Source organism: Fundulus heteroclitus, chromosome 16, assembly GCF_011125445.2.
Source record: "Fundulus heteroclitus isolate FHET01 chromosome 16, MU-UCD_Fhet_4.1, whole genome shotgun sequence".
Lineage (NCBI taxonomy): Eukaryota > Metazoa > Chordata > Actinopteri > Cyprinodontiformes > Fundulidae > Fundulus > Fundulus heteroclitus.
In genome coordinates, this window is record NC_046376.1 from 28,014,108 (window position 1) to 28,042,093 (window position 27,986).

General features: G+C 39.4%; 1 protein-coding gene across 2 annotated transcripts; it reads left to right on the forward strand.

The window, feature by feature from the left end:
• On the forward strand, positions 1-27,442 carry gucy2c (guanylate cyclase 2C). Of its 2 annotated transcripts, XM_036148685.1 has the most exons (28): positions 14-63; positions 235-586; positions 1,767-1,879; positions 3,377-3,444; positions 3,525-3,743; positions 3,837-3,955; positions 5,884-5,980; positions 6,119-6,230; positions 6,327-6,450; positions 9,517-9,602; positions 9,690-9,804; positions 11,842-11,923; positions 12,338-12,431; positions 13,288-13,350; positions 13,430-13,501; positions 13,598-13,702; positions 14,975-15,061; positions 15,969-16,101; positions 16,182-16,319; positions 16,434-16,522; positions 20,804-20,895; positions 20,990-21,148; positions 21,857-22,049; positions 22,272-22,446; positions 25,766-25,864; positions 25,981-26,075; positions 26,173-26,249; positions 26,344-27,442. In XM_036148685.1, the coding sequence occupies exons 2-28, from the start codon at positions 376-378 to the stop codon at positions 26,549-26,551; spliced, it is 3,225 nt and encodes a 1,074-aa protein (XP_036004578.1). In that variant the 5' UTR covers positions 14-63; positions 235-375; the 3' UTR covers positions 26,552-27,442. The 2 variants fall into 2 exon arrangements, with proteins under 2 accessions (XP_036004577.1, XP_036004578.1); XM_036148684.1 differs by having other exon boundaries at positions 1-586.
• Positions 27,443-27,986: the final 544 nt, after the last annotated feature.

Here is a 27,986-nt window from a genome sequence, read left to right on the forward strand (position 1 = left end):
GTCTGAATCAAGGCGGAGGGAGACTGGTCTTAGACTCCAGCTAAAGAAACCCAAGACATACAGGTGTCAGCATTTTATTTCTGCAATCCCGTTCTCATTTTGCTGTTGGGGTCTTGAAGAAAAGCCTGTTTTACCATATTGCTTTGATGCTAGATAGTAAATCAAGAGACGGCGTAACTTCTGCTTAGTCACTCAGGTGGTTTCTCACTTCTGTTTTCGGATATATGCCACAAGTGGAGAGGTCAGACCTGACACGTGTGAAGACCTGCTTCTTTCGCCTTCAATTCATCTGAACCGACTTTTATCCATCAGACATGTAGAAGCTGGAGGTGAGGCTGGTTCATGAGGAATTAAGAAAAATCTCCAGGATCGATAATGCACTGCTTGGACTGTTTACTCTACCTGGGAGTGCTGGTAATGGTGGTGGCTGGCAAGAGCATGCTGGACGACTGCTTGGAAACCGACCGTAAATACAAAATGAACGTCGTGCTGCTGGAGGACAACACCTACGAATGGAGTCTGCCGTTTGTGCAGAGGGCTGTGGAGCAAGCTATAGAGAAGGACAGGCAGGAGAACATCAACATGGGTATGGACAGAGGTCGACGCATAAAAAAATTGGCTTCATGATAGGAGCCTAAAACCAAGAGTACTGAAATGTATTTATTAAGTATTTGATAAATACAAGTTAGTCCTGTGAGATGAGCCAGAACTGATATACAAACTGCCTTGTTGCACACTGTTAAACATGAAACTGTAAAATCAAGATGGCTGATAATGGGTTTGATCAGAATCAGCTTTAATCATGAAGTTTGTGTACACAAACAGATAATTTTAGTTCCCCCCTCCACACACATTTTCTATCATTGAAGACATTTAAATACAAATATATAAAGTCATTCGTTGTAAATGTTTTTTGTACATACTGGGTTTTTACAAAAGAGGAAGATTGAGATTTTTGGCTGTAATGTCACAAAAATGTTTAAAAATACAAGGTGCAAACACCTTTACAAGGCAGTGGAGGTTTGAAAACATAATTGCTAGCACAATCTGTCTTTTTCCCTGAAATGTCCTTGTATGTTTCGGAAATCAGATGAATAATGCTTTCACTGTGTTAATGATTAAAACTTTGCAAAATTAGGCCAAGGACCCTGGAAACTGAAGTTATATACAGTCATATGCAATATATTTTAATATTATTAAATGCTTATTTATTTCAGTAACTCAATACATTAAGTCAAATAAATATAGATTCATCACACTGTTGTTTCTAAGGTTTAATTTCTATTAATAATGATGAATTAGTAATTATGACTAATGAAATCAGAAAATTTAAGATAAGTATATTACATTAAATCAATAAAAAAAACATTTTAATCGAAAAATGGCCTTAATGAAAAGTATGTTCAATACCTCCTTAAAGGTTCTCAATTTTCAAGAAGGTACTTTTAATCTGCCAAAATAGCCCCATCGGCGCACATATTCTAATTTACTGAATATGACAGTATAAACAAATAGCCAATCTATACTAAGTGCAATTAATCCAGCCTACTGCTTGTCTATCATTTACCACGTGAATCTTCTATAAAGTTAAGCTTTTCTTTTACTTTTACTTAAGACTAATCAGTGGCACACATTTAGGGAGAAACCAAACGCAAATGTTTCATCACTGGGTGGTAAAAGGTAGTCTAATCTAATCTTAATAACCCATGGCGATCAATAAATAAAATTTAATATTAATGTGTCTTATCTTTTTTCCATGACTCAAGGCGTAAACATCAGTTTGACGGCTAACTACAACGGGTTCAACACCAGCGTGTACAACAGGCAGGGCTGCGGGAGCAGCACCTGTGGAGGAGTGTCAATACTCAAGAGGCTGGATGTAAGTTAGATGAATTTGTACAGAGGACATTTGTTGGAGCAATGCACTTTTTGGGGTCGAGTTATTCATGACTGGTGATGTAGATATGGGAGACCACTGCGCAGTGAGTGTATTAGTTTATCAAAACATCAATAGTGGCAGAATCTGAAGGGGCACATTGCACTGCAACAACAAGTTCCCCTTTTTGAGTTTTAATTTTATTATACCAAGATTTCCTTTTGGCTGGCACAGCTGTATATCTGCTGTTGCCAGAGCTGATGGTTTTTTGGCACACATGGTGTATAGTCAAAGATCAGCTTTCTACTCCTAATGCAGGCAGGTGGTGCATGCTCAACTTCTAGAAGCCTGATAAAATAACCCCGCCTCCTTTATAAATGACCGCTGGGACTGGAAGAATATAAGAAATATGGAGTACCTGGTTCAGACTTCCATGAGTGTCAGGTTTTGAGTTGGAATCGGGTCGAAGCGCAGACAAGAACTCAGCACCTGCATATTGTAGATGAAGAGTATTTATTCAGACACTGGCTTCAGGGTACAGGTACCAGAAACACGGCAGGGACTAGTTTAGAACAGAGAAACACCACGGATGAAGATGGAGGACATCCCAATGTGTTACTCAGAGTGGGCTGAACTTAAAGGGATAGGAAACAGTAAAACACAGGTGAACTGAGTGATACAATCAGACTGCAGGAAAGGAGGGCAAAGAACTGGCAGGTGCAGGGAATAAACAGAACCTAACAGGAAACAAGATAATGGAGCAGACATGGGGAAGAACGTAACTAAACTAAAAAGGAACAGATATAACAAAACCACTGAAATATAGCTTCATAAGCTAACTAAATCTAACAGGACACTAGAATAAACACAGCACATAAACTGAACTTAAGAAAGGCAAGCATAAATAAGGACCGAATACAACACTAAAATAATAACATAAGCTAACAGAAACTGGATCTAACAGATATCAGAATATAATTAATCTACACCCCGAACAGAAAACTAAACAGGTAACACAAAAGAGGATCTAGGGATGGGCAACACAAAAGTACAGAAGAACAGACTTCGGGGATCCTGACAGTGAGGGCTCATAGGGGCAGGACCATAGGACATTGATCTTTTGGGGACCCACAGTCTTCTATATGTGACCCTGAACTGAACAGAAAGTGTAACACGAAAAAGACCACAACCCTTGTGGATCTTGTTAGATTCTAATCACATGTTGTGTTGTATTTTGTTGGGATTTTGTGTGAAAGACCAATGTAAAATACTACAGAAATGTAGAAGTAAAGGAAATATGCTACGCAGTGTTCTACATTTTTATAAATACTCTTGATCCTTTTACAGGATTCTATTTAGGATGGATGGATCTGAATAATAATGTTCATTATAAGCCTGTTCAATGATAGTAATAGTAAGTGATGGATATGCTGAATGACACTCTTTCAAACCCATTTGTGACCAATATTTAATTGTTTGTGCTGTAATGTTGTGTTGCAGCGCAGCGGTGAAGTAGGATGTGTTATGCTGGGACCTTCATGTACATATGCCACTTTCCAATTAGTGGAGTAAGTATGAATATAAGTTCTCTCTACCCAACAACACCTAATTAGCCCGTTTAATTTTTTACCCTCTTTACCTATCCCAGTGAAGAGATCGGCTTGACCCTGAGCATTCCCATCATCTCTGCTGGGAGCTTCGGCCTCTCATGTGACAACAAGCCCAAACTGACTCGTCTTTTGCCTCCAGCTCGAAAAATCATTGATTTGTTACTGAAATTTAAGGCTGAGGACCTGGGATTTAAGCCTGTATGGAATAAATTCTATGTGTACAAGGAGGGGAGCGCTGCACCTGAAGACTGTTTCTGGTGAGCTTTAGCGAGCACATGAGAAAAAAAACCCAACATCTCTGCTTTAATTTTGCACTCTGTCACCTTCAGCTTTTTGCTTTTCCAAAAAAGGTACATCAATGCACTGGAAGCGCCGTCTGCAAGTTTTGCCTCTCAAGCAAAAAGGGAGATGCTGCGCAGTGAGACCGAGCTGAAGCAGGTCTTGGTGACTTCAGAACGGCACAGCAACAGTGAGTGTTTTCCAACTGGATATAGGTTTTAAATGCAAAACTGTTGTGGTGTCCCTAGGAAAAGCGGTGAAAAAGCTAAAACAAACAAAAATTAAAAAATTAAAATGGAAGGTTTAGAAAGGTTTTTAAAGACTTTACTTACCTTCACAACATGATCTGAACCATTTTCTTTAAAATTCCTTTTGAAATGTGGAAGTATCTGTTATGGCATAAAGGGTCCACATGTAACAATTGACTGCTGAATACCTTACTAATAGCCTAGCTGTCATTTCAGGATAACTTGGGTTTTTATTTTGGAGTGTGTATTTTTATAAATAGGAAAGTCAGACAGATGAATGAGGAACAGATCAATGAAAATGTGACATAACAAAAAAATCTCAAACACTGCTGGTGCAAAGCTTTCAGACACTGCTCATGGACATCATGAGAACCATCCTGTTCCAGCTCTACATAGCCTCAAACAGGGTTCATGCTACCATTGTTTGGTATTCAGCTCCATCCGTTTTTCCACCAATACATTTATTTTGGTCTCATCCAACCAGAGCTGCTTTTCCCAAATTTGATTTGCTGCTTACAGGAATGTGTACCTGAGTATTTAGATTTAGCTTTTTTTTTTTTTTTTTTACCACACTGGCACTCTTCAATGAAAGTCAGATTTGTCTCCCAGCAGAGCTTTGTAGGTCCTCCAGAGTTACCATGGCTAGTGACATCTTGGCTTCTCAAATGAGGTTGTAGGTTTGATCCTAGCACTACCCACTACATATTTCAATGTGCAATTTGGCAACTTGCTTAACTTAGCAACTGATCAGCGCACCAGTGCATGAACGCCTGCATGTTTGTGAGTCCAGCTGAGTGACTGTGGTGCTAACTTCAAGCACTTTGAGTAGGCAGTAAAACCACTCCCTTTACCTAGACAGGGTTCTTAGGTTAACATGTCATGTCTTGGTAGTTAAACGTTTTATAACCAAACCCTGCTTTAAACTTCTCCATAATCTTCTCCCTGACTGGTCTGCTGCGTTCTTTGGTCCTCATGATGCTGTTTGTTCACTAATGCTCTCTAAGAAACCAAGAAGATTTGAAAAGCATTATAAAGTTTTCTTCTGCTTCACAGTTGTGCTCTAGTGATGGCTGATCCAATAAAATCCCAATAAAAGGAATTGAAAATTGCTGTCGTTGCATGACAAAACTTGAAAAAGTTCAACCTTTCCACATGCCAGTGGTTGAAACTAAAACAAAATTGGTTGCGGTAATTCATTTACCCTAAAAAAGGAGACAGTTCTAATGCTGTGTTAAAGAGGAGACATCATGCTTTTTAATGGATTATTTTTCCCTTTGAAATTATTCAGTTGTGATCTATATAAAGTAGAACTGCAATGCTTTCTCGTTATTGTTGCCCCACAGGCCCCTTCCCCCCCCCTGTTCTGATGTTTGTCTGAGAGCAACAGGTTTCTTGCTGTCTCTTTAAATACAAATGAGACACTTGACACCTTTTCCCCCAGCAAATCACAGAGAGTTGCATGCTGTAGCACTTATCCACTTGTAGCTTTGGCATCTTTGAGCTTGGACTGCAAAAATGCTGCAAGAAACAAAAATGGCGGATTCATAAAACTGGTTAGCAGGAAGTCGATTGTCTTATTTTGCAGCTCTGCAGCAAATACATACATAATACTGTGACTGAACAGCTTGAAAAATATGACCCAGAAACAATATAAATATATCCACGCAGCACTTGAAGAGGCTACATTCATTTTTTCTGCATGGCTAGAAACTCCAAGTACAGAATAAAATGTATTTAATGGCTAAAAAATAAGATTTCATATGATATATCATTTTTAAAGGTTGAAAATTAAAATGTCTGTCATGGTCACGGTGAGTGTGTGTAGATTTAACTGTGCCTTCTTTTTCTTCTGAAACCTTTTATTTTTCAGTATTTATTTTATGTGGGGGCCCCGGTGACATTCGTTCAATAAAACACAATATAAAGATTCATCCAGACACCTTGTTCCTTCTTCTTGATGTTTACAAGTAAGTTCAGACTAACTTTTGCTTTTTTCCCCCCTCACACACCGTCATCACATGTCAATAAGAAACATTGAAATTACCAAAAAACAATATGCAGTGCCGGACATTTAATCCAGGGTGTCGTCTTTTTCTCTTACCTAGCCCTGATTATTATGTCAATGAAACGGCCCCTGACTGGATGCAAGACGTAGTCATAGTCACTCTGCCACAAAGGAACTACACATACGGATCAAACTCGTCATACAATGACACGGTAAGCCGCCCCGAATATTCAAATAAGACCAGAAAGTACAACCTGTTTTGAAATAGTGTTGAAGTGATTCTTTCTTTCATTAAATGCAATGGGCAGATAAATGACTACGTGGCTGGATATCATGATGGAGCTCTGCTCTTTGGGCGAGCGCTCAGAGAAAGGAAGCTCGGCAATCGACTCAGCGAGGACCATAACCCACTTGGAAATGTCACCTTTGATGGTAAGCATGATCTGTACAATCACCATTGTAGGAGATCCAATTGAAATCAAAAATATTTTTAATAAACAACAAGAAACATCAAGATACGATGGCAAGAAAACACTAAATCTTAACCTGTACGCTATGGATTAAAGAAATACTTAATAACAAACAGTCAAAACAGCCATAATTAGAGCTCATAAAAATCTAAGAATAATCAGGAACTTATCAGTTTTTAGTTTTTAATGACCTACTTATGAATGCTACACTTTGATCTAAGAGGCCAGAGTGGAAGGAATGTGGAGTCAAAAGTGGGATAACCATTATGATCAGAGTTCTTCACCAGACAACAGGTACAGTAGAACTTGGAGAACGCCCATTCCTGTTTCAGCTCTCTCAGAACCGACCTGGTTCTCTTCAGACGACTGGGCTGTGACACCCGTCTCTCCCGTTTCCTGAATGACGGTTGAGTTTTGGCCCAGCTTTGAGTGACCGTGCACATTACCCCACATGCCCAATCAAACATAGATTACACTATCTATTTATATGTCAGTAAACTTTGTGGAATGAAGGACCTGAATGCAAGCTGGCTAGTAGGAAAAAGGGCAGACTCTGAAAGAAGGTGGCAGAAACTGAGAACGACACAGAGACAGGAAGTGGAATGTGATTAGATGACAACTGAAGGACCTTACAAAGAGACAAAAGAGAAGGGAATGTAGACTAAAGAGAGCGATCGCCTGAGCTGCACAGACACACAGGAGAACATAACCCAATATTAGAATGACACAAAATATTAAGACAAAGACAGAAATAGAAGTGGCAGCGAAATAAGGAAGCAAATATAACACAGAGGAAAACATGCTACCAAAACGAAACAGCAACCAAGAATTCAGTAAAGACTCCAACTAAAAATAAAACCCTGACTGATCCATTACACTTAAAGTATGGAAGGTAAATAAAAAATTACAATTTCAAATCAACCATTACATTATTATATTATTTTAGCCATGATAACAGCCATGATAACTAGATAATGACTGATGTGTTTTCAAGGTTGAGGTGGTAGGACTGAAACGCAGACAAGAGCTAAAGAGTTGCATGTTGCAGATGATGGTTGGATGAAAACACAGGCTAACGGAGTCACAGTAACCAGGAACACGATAAGGATAATACCAGAACAGTATCACTACGGGTGAAGACGGAAGACCTAACAAGGAATCTGACAGAGTGAGCTGAAATTAAAGGGGAAGCGACGGAGGGAAACGATAGGTGGATAATGAGGCACAGGTGAACAGAGGGAAACAATCAGCTGCAGGACAGAAAAGGCATGAGCTGGCAGGAGCAGAGGAAGAACAGAATCTAAATGGAGAATGAGGTAATGGGCCACGCAGGGTAAAAACCTTAACTTAACTACAGAAATAATAGAGGACATAAGCTAACTAAATCTATCATGCCCAGAACACATTAGTAATATAAACAACAGAATGGAAACCAAGCTAAAGAAAGGCAAGCTTAAAATAAGGGTCTAACAGAACTACTAATGTACCATAACAAAACATAACTACACAGAGAACAATCTAACAAATACCAGAAAATATAATTAACATGTTTGTGGAACAGAAAACTAAGCAAATCATAACAAGAGGATGAAGGGATGAACAGAATCGGGGTGAGACAGACAGACTGCAGGATCCCCCAGGGAGCTTTAAATAATCACACTCCTGAGGATCCTGACATGTTTCCACATTCACTCTACATCTTTTAACCGCAACCGTGTAATCGGTTTATTTAATAAAACAGCATTAGCATTTAAAGGTGACACTCTTTGGAGAAGTCCATTTCAACAGAATTGCAAGCAATTTGTACATAAATGCAGTTATTGAGCTATTCAGATCGATGAAAAGTTAAAGTGGGCTTAGCTAATGAATGAATTAAAACTGGAACAGCCTTATTTTCATTCTGTGACAAATACTGAAATCACCAATGCAACTCCCATTAATATACAATCAACAATTAAAGTAAAACAAGCTAAAAGAGGAACAAAATCACTGATCTTATAAGATCAGCAGCATTGTGGAATCCTGGCAGAGGCAGCAAGGAATGATAGTAGCAGGAGACAAATATTACACTGATCTGAAGACAGATTCCCAATACTAGATAATAGTAGATAGTATTATCATATTTGTGCTTACAACAGCAGTCAGCAGGATTTTACATGGCACAGTTGACAGCTCTGAGAGCCTATGAGAAGAAACTATTTTTTTGTAACGCTGGCCTGAAGGCATCAGTGTGAACAGATGATGAGCTGGGTGGGAGGAGCCTTCGTGGATTTTCTTGGCTCCTCTAATACATCCTGGAATGGCCAATCTCCTCCAGGGAGGGCAGAGGCCATCTGGAGACCTTCTGTACTGTGTTAATAACTCTCTGCGAGGCCATTTTATTTGCTACTGTGCACGCAGCATGTCCCGCTGAAATGCAGTAAGTAATAACACTCTTGATGCTGGAACGATAGAAGGACGCAAGCAGCCTCTGGATCAGTCTGTTTCTACTGTGAACCCAGACGCTGCCGGGCCCTCGCTATCGTCGCTAGACTATGAAAGGCCACTAGAGACGATACCCCCAAGTAATTGGAAGGACCTCCTTGGTGTTTGTGGTGTTCAGAAGCAGGTTGATGGCTGAGAACAACTCTATCAGCAGCAGCATCTCCACTCTGTAGTCAGCCTCATGCCCTTCTGTGATAAGGCCCACCAGGGTGGTGTTGTCTCTGTGAAAACGTAATCGTCCTCTAAACCTATTACCAGGTGGCAACAGCTGTAATAGGTACAATATAACTTCCAGTGGGTTTTTTGTATTGCTGTGGACATCAACGGCCCATGAATGTTTATTTTCATTCAGCCACACTGGAGGGTTTCCAAGTATAAATAGGCTGTTTGAGGTCATTTCATAACATCTTAATGTGCAGACTTTGACTAGGCCGCTACAAAACCTTGATTTTGTCATTTGTTTAGTTGTGTTTGTTTTTATATATAAGTTGTTGAAGTCTGACAATGTATTTGAATGTGAATGTGCATGTATTGTTGGATGCAGGCATGGGAGGACACTATGTGCTTGATGAGCACGGGGACCGGGATGTGAACTTCACTTTCATTTACACATCAGTCAAAACTGGGAAGGTGAGGATACTGTTCATGTAACAGTCAGCACAGCCAGAACCAAAGGGAACAGATGTTCTAATCGTTTTTTCTTCTTCTCACCCACAGTATGAAACTCTGCTAGTGTTTGATACGTCACAGAAGAGAATCATCGAAACGCACCCAGACCCTGCCCTGGGCTGGAAAGGTCAACTTCCTAGTGACGAACCTGACAATTCAGACGGTAATAAATGTTAAATTAAAAAAAAATCTAACATAGTGTTTTAGTCATGAGTCTGAGAAATTTAAAGCGATAGTTCTCCTCTGTTGGATTTGGGAATGTGTAGGAACATTATGAGCACTCAGTGTCTTAGGTACAGACAGCTTTTATTTTTATTTATTTTTTAACCAGGGATCCAAGCTAGACAGAACAGAGTCTATTTAAACGTTTTGTCCGTCATGTTCCAAGACAACAATTCACCCTCAATTGATGAAATGATGACAAAAGTGAAGACAGCATTCTTTCGGTGTTGTAGGTTATGAGGGTATCTGCATGAGGCAGTCTTTACAGAGGAAGAACTGATGCTTAGACTGAAAAAATGTCAGTGTGCAGCAGGATTGTTTTTAACCTGACTCTCGCCAGCTGTATGTCGCTCCGCCTAGCTTCACTCACATCCATCTGGGACCTCTCCCATAGAGAGTGATTTCTCTCCAACCAATTTTATTGTCTGGCCAATCAGGACGCAGGACTGGAGTTTCATAGATGTGACGTAGTGGAGAAGCGACCGTGACGTGAGACTGTTTTGATTCAGACAGCAATGGCGGCTTGCATCGAGGAAGCAAGCATTAACATTGATGCTGCTATTTCTTCCGTGTTCTCCAATCTACCTAATATTGTTTCATTAAAAGAACATCAGAGAACGGCTCTGAAGGCTTTTGTTGGTGGAAACCATGTTTTCGCCCTTCTCCCGACCGGATTTGGTAAGTTTTGTTTTCCGCAGCGCATCCTTGGCGGAGCGGTTAGCGCGAACCATGTTAGGAGGCCTTTAGTCCTCAACGCGGTCGGCCCGGGATCGACTCCGACCCGCGGCGCTTTGCCGCCTGTTTTCCCCCCTCTTCCTGTCAGCTCACTGTCAATAAAATGCGTTTTATTTTTTATTTTTTTCTGCGTCGCTCTCATCAGCGTCACAGGTTAGCTTCAGTGTGAGTGGTTGAAATAGCACGTCAATAAAGATGACAGACAAGTGGCTTATCCAATCATATGCAAGGAGTTTTGATAAGGCCCAGCCTTCAATAAAGGCAATTCCTATGGAGATGTCCCAGATAGATGTGAGTGGAGCTAGGCGGAGCGACATACAGCTGGCGAGAGTCAGGTTAGGATTGTTTAGCATCCACAGGTGGAAATAAAAATTTCGGCATTTCTGCTTGTCAAAATGCCGAATTTAGCTACAGGTAACAAAAGGGCAAAATTGACAACTGTAGTTAATTTGGTGTTCCTTTGCACTACTAACGAACTTTGAGTTTGAGGTGGTAGAAATGTGTGAAATTGTCCCTGCTAGCTTGACAACTCCATGACAATGACTGATTCTCTGAAATTATGTAACGTTTACTGCTCTTCAATGCAGATATTGACTGCTTATAGTTAGTCCTCACAGCCCCAATACAAAACGTAGCAACAAGTCAATATGGTTTTTATTATTGTACCATCTTCATGTAATTCTTTTTGAAAAACAAAACAGTTCATCTGACAAGCGATTTGAAACAAATGTAAGCTTTTTAACAGATAGATTGCAAACTGTTAGAAAGAGTAAATCACAAGTAAGTCTGACAGAAAGTGTCTTGACTCACGTGAAGAGGGCTGTGGGCAAGAAATGCCCTCATAATCTGATGGATTTTGGGAACTTTTAAAATTTAGAGCAGACAAATATCACAACGTCCCCATATGGGTTACTGAGAGACTTATAAAAGAAGACTGGACAATAAAAGCAATTAAAAGATGCTTCAACAATTCATTAGTAAAAGCGAAGGGCTCATTTATGCAACCAGGTTAGTGCTGTTTTTTATTTATTGTCCCTATATATTTGTCCTTCTAAAACATGCATTCCCTCTTATATTCTACAGGATAAATGTGAGGTTATATAAGGAAAGCTTGGCAATGATTATCTAATTTTTTACACCATAAAACCTTGCATTTCAACAGGGATGTGGAAACCTTTGAAGATCAGTGTACAGCATTAGTTCAGCAGCTGCATGTTTTGTAACCAATGGGTTGTGTTTTCAGCGTTGAATCCACAGGACGTGGTTGTGATCGTTTTGGGTGTCAGTGTTGTGGTGGTGACGGCCATCGCTCTCATCTTCTACAGGTAAACACAGGAAAGTTTCCCGGAAAAAATGCAGTGCTCTTCCGCTCAAAGTCCATGAAATAGTCTCCCTATTCTCGGAAGCGTGCAGCAGCGCACACTCCCTATTGACAGCACACGCATAAAAGCAATAGAAAACTTGTTCCAGGGCCAAGTGACAATTAAGTTATATTTAGAATTAAATATAACTTAATTGCGCTCTCCTTTTTTGATGCCTGTATGGCATAGGTTGTTCAGGCAACCGTCTATAAGGCTGACCGAAGAGGCGGAAACTTCACAGCTACTGTTTTGGATTTTGTGTTTCAAAATGAAAAAAACTTGAAAAATAATTAAAAAAGACACTTTGTGATTGTGTGTCACCTGAATTACTCCTTTTCAAGTCCACTGTTTGTGTTTAATGTCTGTGACTATTGCCAGGCAGAACAGGAAGGAGCGTCTAATGCAGAAGAAGTGGTCCCACATCAGTCCACACATGATTGGTCCCCTTGATGAGAAGGAGGTCTCTCTGAAGGTCAGAATTGTCATTAAATAACACGCAGTGTCCCTTAGCTGCCATTAATAGTTTTTAATAAGATTAAAAGAGACAACATCAAATCTGCAGAATGTATAGCAGGAGAAAGCGAGTGAAGGTTTTAGTAGTGGTAAACATTATTTATAAAGCACCCTTCATGGGATAAAAACCCGAAAGTGCTTTGCATTAAAACAAGCATAGAACTCAAGAAAAGAAAAAGTTTGTCACAACTGCAAACCTACAAAAACTGAGAGGCCAGGCAAGGAAGGCGTTCAGTATAGAAGCAGCCAAGAGGGCCGTGGTAACTCTAGATGAGCTCCACGCATCCACTGCTCGGGTGGGAGGATCCGTCGACGCGACAACTATGAGCTGCATCGCACGAACCTGGACGCAGCAAACGAGTGGAAGAAGGTTCCCTGCAATATGAGACCACTACCTAGATTTATGGCCTGCATCGGTAGCAGAAAACCTCCACCATGAACACACCATGGGGTGTTCATGGTGGTGGCAGTCTCATGCTGTGGGATAGCTTTGCCTCAGTCTAAACATATTTGATAAGAAGTTGGATGGAGAGATACACTGTAATCCAAGAGTTTTTCCTGCTAGAGACAGAAAAAGCAATGTGACCGGTTCTAAGGTTGGAATGACTCTGATCTAAGCATATTCATGTGTTATAATGGTCTCGTCAGTCCAGAGAGTAATCCAGTTGGTCATTTGTGGCAAGACTTGAATGGATAAATATGAATTGACCCAATCCTTATAGTTTTTTCTTTCTTTCTTGATGTCTATATTTTATTAGTGAAAGCGGGTGTCTTATGCAATGATGTGTCTGGGCGTCTGTATGTTTATGGAACAGATCGATGAAGATAAGAGGAAGGATAGCACCTACTTCAGACAGCGAGGATGCTATGACAAGAAGGTATTTCTGCTTCTGAACCGCAATGACTAGATATTGACACAACCAAGTTCAACTGTTTTACCCCCCCCCCCCTCCCCAGCCTGTAATCCTGAAGGAGCTGAAACATGTAGATGGGGATTTTACTGAAGAACAGAAAATTGAGCTCAACACTGTGAGATGCTTTGTGTTTTATTCTGAACTTTCTAATAAATTCGCATATAGTATACATATAAATGAATGAGCTATAATTTGCTCTTTAATTCTGCAGCTGTTACGGATCGATTACTACAACCTAACCAAGTTTTACGGCACTGTGAAGTTCGAGTATGGTGTCTTTGGGGTGTTTGAGCTGTGTCAGAGGGGCTCCCTCAGGGTAAGATTAAAACCCAGAGTGTCTTTGTTTCGGCTTTTTCTAGCATGTTGAGTCCAGCTGCTGTCTGTTGTCCATTTGCTGTGTTTTGTTGCTCTGCAGATTTTCTATTTGTGTTTCAAAAATGCAATCAAAGTCTTTAATTCTGAATTTTAGGTCTACAAGATGATGTAAAAGATAGATGTCAAATGCTTTCAACTAAATTAATCTTTTATTGTAGATACATGGTCTCACACCGAATGTTATAGAAGTCCAACCTTAATATGAGCACGTTTATTAAGTGGAAAAAAATCACATTAAGAAATCATTGTTATAAACTATATCAGAAACCATCCTTTTTTGTGACTAAGCCGTTTTTGATATGTATTTTATGATCAGTTTCATATACTTCTATTCAGTAATCTATTAATTTATGTTTCTTAGCGGTATAAATATGACTTGACATAGAAACCTATTTATTCCAGGCACCAGGCAGGACCCATGTTTATCTTGCCAACCACACAAGATAAAGGATTGTATAGGGTTAAAACCGTTGGAGAGCTTCAGCAAAGAGATATATCTTGGGGTCTCCATAACCACTATCATACACTAGCTACATGGCAAGCAGCTGTTTGGGAGTGACGCTAGAAAAAAAAATTCTGTACTACCATCCTGTATAGGGCTCATTAAACCCTACTTGGATTTTTGCTCAGATGAGCCTAAGGCCAATCTTTTTAGCAACAAACCCTATTGGTTTGGTTTGGTTTGATGCCAAGGAAAATATGTGGAAAAGATGCTCATGCCCTCTGATTAAGTATGGTATGGTTTATTGGGCATCTTTTACCCGGGGTGCCAATAAATGGGGCCTGTATTGTGCATGTTTGTATCACAGCCACCCAGGAACCAAACTATGCCCTCCTGTTAATGTTGGGATGGTTTAGTAAGCATTCTTTGCAATTTATGCAGAATTTATGCAGTTCAGATCCTTATTTTTATCCAAATGTTGCTCTGAAACCTGGAACATATGCCATTTATGACAAAACCCCGTGACCTTCGTTCCACACTTCCCTTAATTACTCTTCTGTCTTCTTGGTGATTTATGAAACACTGTTTACAGAGCCCTAACAGGGTGTGCGTGAATGCACATAATCTCATGTTTGCACACACGAACACACACATAAAGAGTGCCTGTTAAGTGTTCCACTTTTCCATTCACCTAATACAGGTGTGAACCGAGTGATAAAAGGCATGACACATAAACACTACGTGCATTAGTTTTTCTTTTTTCTTTTTCAGTACATTCTCAGTGACCGGATATCCTATCCAGATGAAACCTTCATGGACATGGAGTTTAAGATATCAGTCATGTATGACATAGCAAAGGTACCATTCTTATTCTTTTGTGTAACTTTCTGATACATAGAATTTAGCAGTCTTATCATGCACTTGATGCATGTTTGTAGCTTTCTATTTAAGATGATTTCTGAATGTTGGAAACCGATTTCCTGATAAAGAGTTAATGTGCAAAAATAAAATAAAATAAAATCCACCCTGCAGGAACTGTGTTCTAGTATCACTAATTTAAAACTAGTATTTTCCGAATATTAATGAGAAGTGCCCCTTGGAGGCAAAGCAATACTTTGCACTTTGAACTTTTTCACATTTTGTCCCGCTTCAAGCAATGTAACTTATTGGGATTTTGTGTGATACACAAAGACAAAACCATGTTTCCCTGTGGGGATGTTGCGTTAAGGCAAGGCAAGTTTATTTATGAAGCATTTTTCAGTAATAAGACAAATCAAAGTGCTGTAAAGGTGATTTGCAGTTCCTGTTTTAGTATCTGCTTCATACCCTGGTCTTCATGATGCTGTTTGTTCTCTAATGTTCTCTACTAAATAGTCGAGGGCTTTAGAGAAAAGCTCCATTTGTACTGAGATTTAATTACACACAGCTGGACTCTGATTACTAATTTGGTGATTTCTAAAAGGAATTGGTTGGGTTTTATTTAGGGGTATCAAAGTAGAAGGGACCGAATAAAACATGCCACACTTTCTTTTAAATTTTTATTGGTAAACTTTATATACTGCAAAGCTCTTTCATTTAACTTCATAATTATACATCACCTTGTGGTGGTCTATCCTGTAAAAAGCCAAATAAAACACAATGATTTTTGTGGTTCTGAGGGGTCAAATATGAAAAGAGTTTATTAATGTTTGCTGCAAAGTTCTGTAATATGACAAATGGCATCTTTTCCTTTTTTAACCACCCTTGCTTGGCACTATCTCTTCAGGGCATGTCATACCTCCACTCGAGCAACATTGCAGTCCACGGTCGCCTCAAGTCCACCAACTGTGTGGTCGATAACCGTATGGTCGTCAAGATCACCGACTTTGGCTGCCACACCATCCTGATGCCGGGCAGAGGTGATCATTGCTGACGCTGATCATGGATCCTAAAAGTGAGAAAGCTGGACACTCACCTTCTTTTTATCTCTGCTTTCCAGATCTGTGGACAGCTCCAGAGCATCTGCGTAAAGAGGGCGTGTCACAGAAAGGCGACGTTTACAGCTACGGCATCATCGCACATGAGATTGTTCTGAGGCAAACCCCGTTCTACACCCAGTGCTGCTCTAATAATGCAGGTATAGCATCATAAAAGTGTCACTAATTGTTTGTTTTTGTGAAAAGATTTAATTTGACTCTTTAGGTAATCTAGCTTCTGTTATCATTGATTTTCCTGTTCTGTAATCTGTCAGAGAAAATGCACAGAGTGCAGTATCCCAGGGGTAACTTCTTCTTCAGACCTGACCTCTACTTCGAGGGAGTATCAGAGAGAGAAATTGAGGTAAACACAATAAACACCTCACAATAACAATCTGTTATTTCAAAACAGAGGAATTATCCATGACTTTTTAAGAATATAAGTACCCCTTTAACCTTCTTTATATTTATTTCCACATTTTATGTGATAGACCAACCAAAATTAGTGCATAACCATCAAGTGAAGTTTAAAAAAAAAAAAAAAAAAAAATTGATATTTGTATTCAGCCCCCCAGAGTACAGACTCTGGGGGGCTGAATGTAGAACCACCCTTCTGCATTCACAGCTCTAGGTGTGTTATCATTGATACAAATCTAGAAGCTGAAGGTTTTGCCCAAATCTTCTTTGTTACTAAAAAACTGATTCTCATCAGATAAAAAGAGAATATTTATCAAGAGTAAATTTTGGGTAATGTTTAAGAAAACTCCACATCACTGGAGGGTAATTGTTACCATCTTAATAAGGATTGGCAAATATCTGATCAAGTTATTCAGCCAAAGTCAAAATTAGTTTAGATATTTTGTTTGCTTTTGCTGCTTTTTGATCTCTTTCTTTCTCTTTCTGCTCTTACTTGCTTTGTTCTCTCCTTCCTCTCCTCTCAGTCTCAATGCTGCCCAGCCACTCAAAATGCTCAAACCTGTTTCAAATGCTTGTTAAAAACTTCAGAGATTTTAAAAACGCATTGCGTTGAGGGTTATCTATTAAAGACATATTTGTTACTATCAACAAAAAAAGGTTAAAAATGTAGCTAGTGTTCCAAAAAAAGGTAAAAAACAAAGCAACTGGACTTGTTTTCCGTAGTTGAAGACGTTTCGCTTCCTCTCCCGGAAGCTTTCTCAATTCAAAAAGTCTGGAGTAATGATGAGTAACAAGCTTTATACCATTACCAAACAAAGGCCTGTAATGGCTTAGATAACATGCAAATTCAATCGAAACAGGTCCACCCCTTAGTAATGGGCGGTCGTTAAAAGCCATTAAGCCAGCAGAATGGACCGAAACTGGTCCACTCCTCTGTAACGAGGAGTCGTTAGAGTTGTTATTGGCTTGGCTTAGTAGCTAGTGTTGATTTCCATGGCATTACACGGCAGGAAGATTCAACCAAAGTAATGAGGTAAACAAATGTGGTTCAGTTCCAAATGTTAATATGTGTCATTTGATTAAGACGCGGTACGAAATAAAATATGTGACAAGTCTAAATCTTTTCGAATTGGTGTAGACTGTCTCTGTGGGGAACATTTGTTAAGGGTGATTAGCACCGAGGTATTTCAACACACATAAGAACTTTGTTGTAAATGTTTGATGACATGGTTTGTGTCAAATTTCAAATGTTCAAATTCTTGGCTTTTTCCTTATAATGACTTTGTTCTAAAATTAATGTTATTCTGATGAATGCTCTTCAGAGAGGAGCCTTTCTAGAACAGCTATATTTATACTGTATTTAGATTGAGACAGTTTTTCCTAATTCAGTTCAATTAAATTTTATGTATATAGCACCAATTCACAACATATGTCATCTGCAGGCACTTTACAAAGTCAAATTCAATCAAATCATACAGACAGATTGGTCGAAAGGTTTTCTAACCAAGGAAACCCAGCATATTGCATCAAGTCTCGACAAGCAGCATTCACTCCTGTAAGACCGTAGAGCCACAGGGAGAGTCGTCTGCATTGTCCATGGCTTTGCAGTAATCCCTCATACTGAGAATGCATGAAGCGACAGTGGAGAGGAAAACTCCCCTTTAACAGGAACGAAAAACTTCCAGCAGAACCAGGCTTAGTATGAACGGTCATCTGCCTTGACCAACTGGGGGTTAGAGAAGACAGAGCAGAGACACAACAAGCACAGAAGCACGCATTGATCCAGCAATCTTTCTATGTTGTATGGTAATAACGCATGATCTGTCTACCCTGGATGATGTCACAGCTACCAGAACACCAGACCAGGTGTACCTACTATGAAGAAAAAAATGACAGAGAAAAAAAAGTTAAGAGTTGAAATAACAACAAACAATGGAAATTGGAGAACAGTAGGAGAAGTCAGCAGAGTGAAAAAAAATAGGCCCTGATGTCCTCCCGCTGCCTAAGCCTATCAGCATAACTATAGAGGTAGCTCAGGGTAACATGAGCCACTCTAACTATAAGCTTTGTCAAAAAGGAAAGTTTTAAGTCTAGTCTTAAAAGTAGACAGGGTGTCTGCCTCACAGACCAAAACTAGGAGTTGATAGCTAAAGGATCTGCCTCCCATTCTACTTTTAGAGACTCTAGGAACTGTCAGTGTTTGTTTATCGATGAACTCAGGACGCACACACGGGACTAAAAGTTTAAGTTTTTATTGAAGGAAGTATGCTGGGTGGTGAGCGATGAAGACCGGCGGTTCAGGACGGCAGAAGGTCAGGGATGTAGGTGATGGCAGGAGCTGACGGCCCGGAGAGAGAGAGTCCACACTCAAAGTGCTGCTCGGCTAGCAGGCCTCATAGCAACACCAGGACCCTGAGTAGAACTTCTTCTGGGTGGCTAGTCAGGTTAGCAGTTCTCAGGAGACACCAGGGCACAGAGCAGAGCCTTTCCGGAGCAGCTAGTCAGGTTAGCAATTCGACAAAGAGCAGAGCTTCTCCAGGAACGAACAGCAGAATAAAAAGACTTACAAAGGGACTGGCATTAGGACCATACGGGGTAATCAGAGCTCTGATATATGATGGAGCTTGATTATTAAGGGCTTTATAGGTGAGAAGGAGCATTTTAAATTCTATTCTTGATTTAACATGAAGCCAATGAAGGAAAGCTAAAATTGGAGAAATATGATCTCTTGCAGCAGGATTTTGGGTTAGTTGAAGGCTCTGAACTGCATTTTGTGGACTTCCTAATAGTAAATAATTACAATAGTCTAGCCTTGAAGTAACAAATGAATGTACTAGTTTTTCAGCATCACTCCTGGACAGAATATTTAAAATTTTGGCAATATTGTAGAGGTGAAAAAAAGAAACTCTGGAAACCTGTTTAATATGGGATTTAAATGACATGCCCTGGTTCAAAAACAACACCAAGGTTTTACTTTATTCCAAGAGGCCAGTTTAATACTATTTACATTAATTGACTGATTAAGAAGTTTATCTTTTAAGGACTTTGGTCCAAAAACAGAATTGTCAGAATTTAAAAGCAAAAAAATCTAATGTCATCCAGGTTTTGATGTCATCAAGGCATGCCTATAGTTGAAGTAACTGATTTAATTCCTCAGGATTTTTATTGGAGTGTCATCTATATATATATATATATATATATATATATATATATATATATATATATATATATATATATATATATATATATATACACATATACATCCAGGATATATATTTCCAGGAGAATATTGTGATCAAGTGTGCCAATCTAATAGGATAAGTACTGACACAGGTCCATTATCTGAGGCCATGAGAATATCATTAGTGACTTTCACCAGAGCTGTTTCAGTACTATGATGAGCTCTGAAGCCTGACTGAAACTCTTCAAATACGTCATTACTTTGTAAATGTTCACATAGTTGATTAGCAACTACTTTCTCAAGAATTTGAGATAAGAAAAGAAGATTAGATATAAGTCTGTAATTTATTAAGTATTGATCAAGAGAGGGTTTCTTAAGTAAAGGTTTAATGACAGCTACAGACTAGTTAAAGCGATGTACAAGTACAAACCATTTACCATAAATAACTTGGTTTAAATCGGGTCTAACATACAAGTTGAAAATTCAGATGAGGCTAAAATTTTAGATAACTCAGAAAGCGTTACTGCCTCTAAATAGTCCAAGCACCCATCAGGTACTAAAGATGCCTCCAATGTTGCTTCACTTACTGAGGATGAGGTAATCATGTTTGGGAGGATACCAATGATTTTATTTTTTAATAGAATCAATTTTATTTATGAAGAATCCCATAAAGTCCTTACTGCTGAGAGCTGAGGGAATGGATGGATCAACAGAGCTATGACTCTGAATAAATTAAGTAATCTCTGAAGACATTTAGTTCCACTGGAGTTTATTTAGGGGTATCTAAGTCAAATAAATCCCATTAATCTTCCTTTCACTTCATAGCTGTGCTACTCTGTACTGGTCTATCAAATAAAATACCAGTGAAGTACATAGAGGTCTGTGGTTGTAACATGACGAATTGTAAAAAGTTCATGCGGTATTTATGATCTTGCCAGGCACTGTAAATGTGATAAAAGTGGACTTCCTCGATCAGTCACAGCTAAATGAATAACCCAACCCTTACTTTTGGCTCTTTTTTTGGCTCCTATGTGTGTGTGAGTGCAGCTTTACATGCTGATAAAGAACTGCTGGGATGAAGACCCTGAACGAAGGCCAGATTTCAAGAAGATAGAGTTAACGCTGGGAAAGATTTTCAGGTACATCGACTCGTCTTTCCAGGGCAACTTGACATAGTAAACAGATGTTTATTTTAACTTCAATAAACGTATAATTTTGCGTTTTTCTCAACAGTAACTTGCACAACCAAGCCACCGAGACATACATGGACAACCTGATCCGTCGTCTGCAAATGTACTCCAGGACGCTGGAGTGTTTGGTTGAGGAAAGGACGGCTTTGTACAAAGCTGAGAGGGATAGAGCGGATCGCCTGAACTTCATGCTGCTACCTGGGTACGTTCATTTATTGAAAAACACCTTGGAATAGACAAGCAAAAGATGCAAAAAACTGTTTTTGTAACTTTTTCCTTTTTTTTCTTGTCTCAGAAGAAAAAAGTTTTACTCCTAAGACACAAATATATTCATATAATATTATTTTTTGAGATTATTAAGAATAATTAAAAATTAACAGCTGGTCCTTGACCAGACCTTTCAACTTCTGGTCCCAGGCCAAATAACTAAGTCAATTCTTACAGCCCTAGATTTGATACCTTCAAGTGGCTCTTGAAGGTATCCGGTTTTGACGGTTCTGCAGACTACACGCCAAAGTATATGCATTAAAAAAAGAAAGAAATACAGTGTGCATAACAAGACATGGTCACAAAATGCCCCTCCCTCACCCAGGGGCAGTCCCTAGGATCGGGTACAATTCTAGTCACATAGCAACAAGCTTATCTGCCCGGCAACGAAGTGAAAAACGGTGTGTTGTAAACCTTGTAAATGTTAGGGTCACTGTGAAATAAAAATGCAACGAGAATAATGGATTTCAACAAATCAGTTTTCCCTCTCAATTACCAATCCCGACTACTGACTCTGTCTTTGTTCACTGATGACAAGTCTGCAAAAGAACCAAGCAAGTTTGCATTTGAATCTGTGTCATATAAATGTCACAAATCTTCACATAAATTAAAGTCATACTTTCCGCTCTCTGTGCTTCTGCAGTCCTGTGGTGCGCTCTCTAAAGGAGACAGGAAGAGTGGAGCCCGAGTTGTTTGAGGAGGTTACCATCTATTTCAGCGACATAGTGGGCTTCACCACCCTCTGCCACTACAGCACCCCCATGGAGGTGGTAGACATGCTGAATGAGATCTATAAGAACTTTGATAGCATTCTGGATCACCATGATGTCTACAAGGTACTTTGGTGTAATTTAAGGAGCATTGTAAGAAATTACAACACAGGGATGGGAGCTAAAGGATTCTTGGGTATATGTTTCTGCTCTATTGTTGGTTATGTTTTTTCTTTATTAATAAATCCAAATTTGTAGGATAAAGGGGTCAAGATGAAATTAGTATTGGATCCTAATTTATTATGTCACATGTCGTGTTAGATGAGTGAATTTTTATTTCTCCCTCAGGTTGAGACCATTGGAGATGCCTACATGGTTGCATCAGGGTTACCCAAGCGAAATGGCAACAGGCATGCGGTGTACATCGCCCACATGGCCCTCGATATTTTATCATTTGTGGGGACTTTCGAGCTACAGCACCTGCCAGAGATTCCTCTGTGGATCCGTATTGGAGTGCATTCAGGTACCAAATATCCCTTTTTCTACAAGCTAGCTAGCGGCCTACCCACCTAGCTAAGTACCAGAGTTTCTTCTGACCTTTTAAAGAGATCTTGGTCAATAGTTTTGTAGGGCTTCAAAAATACTTTGAAGTTGTTATTTGGACTAAGGCCACTTTTCTACTGATTTACAGAAAGTGGCTATTTTCAAAGGAGCATAATTACATATTTTGACCATAAAAAGAAAACACACACCTCTGCTGGACGTTGCTGACTCGCTCGGCTCCATTGCTTCTCCTTGTTTACTCATTGTGCACGAGCGCAATGTACTTCTGGTCATGTGGTCTTGGTACCGTACATATATACTGTATGTGTGTGTATATATATTATATATTTATATATATATATATATATATATATATATATATATATATATATATATATATATATATATATATATATATATATACTTTTTTTAACTAACAAATACAGGAAGACAAAGTGTAAAACAGAAATGAAATACAGTGTGCAATAATTTAATCAGAAAAACATTTTGTTCAACCACAGTGAACTACTAGTGTCAAAATTCGTAAGGTCATAGGATGTGACCCCTTCAAATGTTTTTTGATATTGTTTATTTCCACATATTTTACTGGGAGCTAGAAATCATTTGGTCTTTAAATCATTCCTAAATTCAAGCGAGGATCCAGTACTGTGTTGACACATCAAGGACACCTCAGCAAAGAGCCGTTTTCACATAGGATCTTTTCTGAGTTGTCGTTTTTACTATGGTGGGTAATGGGCTACATCTGACTTGAGTAATATATGTATGTCTTCATAATCTTCATAATGTACTGGATTTTTAACTGTTGGATGAATTCTTCACCCAAGAGTACAATCAATTTTACAAATTTAAAGAGACAGAGAGATTATGTATATTTCTCAGAATTAAAATGTATTTACCTTCAATCAAATTGATTTTATGTAACAAAAAATATACATATATATATATTATTAACTTTGATGTCCAGCTCAAGAAGACTTGAGTTAAATGAGACAAAAAACAAATGAGATAAAACAATGAAATTAACACTAATTATTTAATCTACTCTTACTGGAAAAAAGGAGAGTCATGAGTTAATTAAAGGTTTTACTTTTATCAGACATTTACTGCTCTCTCTGGAGTTACAAGAAATGCTTTCATGGCTTATTCTGACTTCTTATGCCCAAAAATGTGAGTTTGGGATAGAAAAACAGAAGTGAGGAAGTCAAAGGTGTCAAACCACTAGGATCCTATTAGTTTCTGTCACAAAAACTGCAGAAAAAAGAGTTCCCACATTGTGGGTCCAGCATCAGATTTTTGTTTCACTAACAGAACTATCTGTATCATTTCAGTGTGTGGCTCTCATAGTCCTCGCTCTCAGCAGAGCTGATGGGGAAACCGCAACACAACCACTGTTGTTCTGGCAGAAATGGTTACTTGTGAGAACTCCGTTGCCTCAGCAGCTTCTGCAGAAGGACTAATCACGAGGACGTGATCAGCCAATCTCCGATTGGCCGATTAGTTAAACTGTAATGTAAATGAATGATCCGTGTAGATAAAACTACTATATCTCCTGAAGCTGTTTCCAATTCACAGTTTAAAACATTTAATAATTCTATCAAATAAAAAGACTATTCCGACTCAGGGTTTAACACAAACATGAAAAACATGAAATAATTGTGGGAATTTCAAAATGAACAAAAATTTCTATATAAACAAAATATGATCATTCATAAATTAAATACTTGAGAAGATATGGACAGACATCTTTAAGGCTTTAGGGTCACAACAACATTCATTTGCTGAGGTTTCAGGACGGCCATAATGATTGTGGCTAAATCTAATAGTCCAGCAATGGTATTTTAAAGTACAAAAGATAATGCAGTTTGACAGGCATAAAATGATAGTTTAGCAAAAATGATAGGGTTCCTAATTACCTATTACCTAATAATTCCTATCAGCTGAGCACTTGGCATACAGAAGATGATGATGATGATGATGATGATGATGATGATGATGATGATGATGATGATGATGATGATGATGATGATGATGATGATGATGATGATGATTTTGTTGGATTGTTCCATGTCTCTCAAAAACTTTCAGATACCGTTGATCTGTTGAAGATAGTTGTTTTCCTTATGGCACTTATTTTGTCCTTCACATGGTCAACACGCACGCACGCACGCATGCATGCAAAAAGGTTCAGAAACTAGTGCCCTATTCAGAAATAATAATCCTTTCACGCAGTATTATATTAGTCTTATTAATATTATTGTGCTTTGGTTTTCCATTATCTTTGTTTGCCTGAGAATTTGCTGACATCTGGTTGCTGAATCAAACTGGCTGCAAAATCACAACTGATATGAATAGAAAAAGAAAGCAGAAGTAAAGGTTTCATGAATCCAACACAGAAAAAAAAGTTGTTTTGTACTTCGGGAGAGCTGTAGCATTAAAACCACACTGAAACCTGACACTGAGTACAAATATTCACACGAGGCTATTCTGCTGTAAGGCCTTCCTCAGGTGATATTAGAAAACAATCTGTGTGCACCCCATATTGTTTAGATAGAATATTTATGTCTATTAAGCAGTTTTCTTAAGCTGTCAGTTTACCTTTATACATGTCAAAGTATTTCTCTTGAACATTTCTCTTGAACAACTTTTGAACATGGATGAATTACTTGGTTAGTAGACCTTACATAAACTGGCTCCAGTCAGGGATTTCCTTATTTCGGCTTTTTAAGAAACTTCCCATGCAAAAACGTGTGTGGGGGTGGGGTGTGTGGTGGGGAGGTGGAGGGGGTTGGGGGGTTTGAAAGAATAATAGATTGGGTCTGGCCTTGGAATGATGATATGCCCTTAACACACATCCGAAAACACTTGAAGAAGAGAGATAAGGTGAGACAATGATAGACTGACCAACCAACCAAGAAGCCGTGTACCACCAAGTCTACCTTCGAGCTTGAATCATCTTTAAATGCAGACAGCAGCTGTGAGCTAGGCTGACGATCCTTCTGGCTGAGAGAGACGGAGGCGAGAGAGCTGACTGGACACGGGGCAGGGAACCAAGATGGAATGCTCTTTTTCCTCTCCTTTGATTAAAGTTGTTTTCTGGCATCGGAAACAGGCCAGCCCTCGAATCCTTCTTCTGTTGAATTCCTCACTGTGACCACTGCCTCGCTGTCTACTTGACAGAGAGAGACAGAGGCAGAGAGAGAGAGGGAGAGAGAGAAAGAACCATCAAACCTCAGTGATAAATCAGATCTCATTTAATTAATTTGCTTCCCTGCGTCCAGGTCCATGTGCAGCCGGAGTGGTTGGAAACAAAATGCCTCGCTACTGTCTTTTTGGAGACACGGTGAACACGGCCTCTCGCATGGAGTCTACAGGCCTGCGTAAGACCGACACACGTGATAACGTTCAGCGGAGCGGCATTCCGGATGAAGTTGTTCTGGTCGTAGAAAGGAACAGAGCTGCCCACCTGAAGAGCGCTTTCTGCTTTCTCTTCCAGCTCTTAGGATTCATGTGAGCCAGTCCACAATCAACATCCTGCAGAGGACAGACTGCAAGTTTGAGTTTGAAAAAAGAGGAGAGACATACCTGAAGGTGAGATGGACTTTTTTTGTCTTTTATAGTACATCCATGCAGGCACCAAAACATTGCACGCGAGCTGGGTGCTTGTCTGTGTTTTCCTGACTCACAGGGTAAAGGCAAGGAGATGACCTACTGGTTAACGGGTATAACAGGAAGACAATACAACCTGCCCACACCACCAACAGCGTGAGTCAAGTCTCAGCTAAAAGCAGTCCAAATGTTTACGTATGTTACATATGAGGATCATGATCCACAAGGATGTCCAATGTTTCTGTCTCAGGGAGAACTTCCAGCGGCTCCAGCAGGACCTTGCAGAGATGATCGTGTCCAGCCTGGAGAAGCACCGAGCCGGGAAGGAGGGCTTCGAAAAGAGGAAGACCTTGTCCACGAGGATCCGTTGGAGAGATGCCAACGACGGCCTGCAGAAGGAAAGCCCGCCCGAGTACTTCCACCTGGCCGTCACCGACAATCCCAGCACGTTCCTGTGACAGCAACATGGAGGAGCTTTCTGTGAAAGACTTTTAAGGACAGTGTTTGTTAGGACCGCTCTGTTGAGTCAGCATGATGGTGCAGCAGAAGCAGCAGGCTGGTTAAAGGTGAGATAATCTCTTTATGATGTGAGTGCGCTCTCCCCAGGTCACAGTCCTCCATAGTTTGATTCGGCTAAAAGAGCAGCAGGTTCCTTATGTAACATCTTCCAAGCTAGAAGATGAGTTTGTCAAATTGATTTGTAACATGTTGCGATCTTTACTATTTTCTGCTGTTGTGCCAGCACTTTGCACGTGATTACTATTAGAAACATGTAGACTTTGGTTTGAGCCTGTTGTAATCGGAAACGAAAGTCATTTTTCTGCTAAAAAAGTTGTGAGAAGAGAAAAGTGAAGGTACTCAATGTAGCTTTTTTGTTTACTTTTATGACGCGTCTCCTTGTTGCCTGCAGGAAGCTCGTACATTGCAAAATCTGACAAGTTATTTACTGTGTAAATAAGCTTTATTTGCAACAAATGGCAATGGAACTACATTGCCATGCTAATTTAGTAGCTACACTTCCAGCAGGCCTAGTTTCAGTTAGATGTTTACGTACTCGTCATTGGCATTGATGTCGTATCCTTTTTGTAGAAATCAAAAAGCTACTGGCATAATTCTCAGACTCGATCATTGAACACACCTTTTAGCAGAACTGACAGGTTACATTTAAACTGCTTGGTTTTTGGCACTGAGCCGGCTTTCAAGCAAACCTCACAAATTTCCAAAAAGGTTCAAGTCGGGGCCATACCAGGGGCTTAAAGAAGCAATATGTAAGAAATTGAATGTAAAATGAACCAAAATCATTGTCATTTATCAATGATGGAAGTATCATTCCCTTTGAACAATCGGTCCTCTCTATTAGGGGTGGGTATTGCCAAAGAAGTCACGATTCGATTCGTATCACGATTCACATGCCACGATCCGATTCTATCACGATGCATCACGATACTTGAATTATCGTGATGCATTGCGATATTTTCACTGAACACTGTTATAATAAAAAAAAAAAAAAATGCAGCCATTACCAGTGGCTGACTGGCTGTGTATGATCTGGATAGTATCTTCAATTGATACATAACTGAAAGCAACTGAATTCACACATAGCTGCATTTATTGAAACGACTTTTGGAGGTATTGCCATGAAAACAAATATTACTATTACTGGACTGGACACACTGACAAAAAGTGCTCAGGATTTATAAAACTTAAAATAACAAAATAAGGCTAATCAGTGCCGTTTAGATGGCCTCAGCGGTCCTTTAAACCAATGAAGTTGTATTCCACTTGTTTTTTCCAGATGTGCGCCAACCATTCATGCAATAGCGTACTGCGAGCGAGCTATTTTTAGAAACGTAACGTCACATTACGTGGTACGCAGTAGGGCAAACTTGCATA

What these genes read in the sequence shown, in the direction of transcription:
- gucy2c (XM_036148684.1), top strand. Translation starts at nt 376, where the DNA reads ATGCACTGCTTGGACTGTTTACTCTACCTGGGAGTGCTGGTAATGGTG. An exon ending in GCCACTTTCCAATTAGTGGA is followed by an intron (nt 3,445 to 3,524) that starts GTAAGTATGAAT and finishes TACCTATCCCAG; the next exon opens with TGAAGAGATCGGCTTGACCC. An exon ending in TCATGTATGACATAGCAAAG is followed by an intron (nt 15,062 to 15,968) that starts GTACCATTCTTA and finishes CTATCTCTTCAG; the next exon opens with GGCATGTCATACCTCCACTC.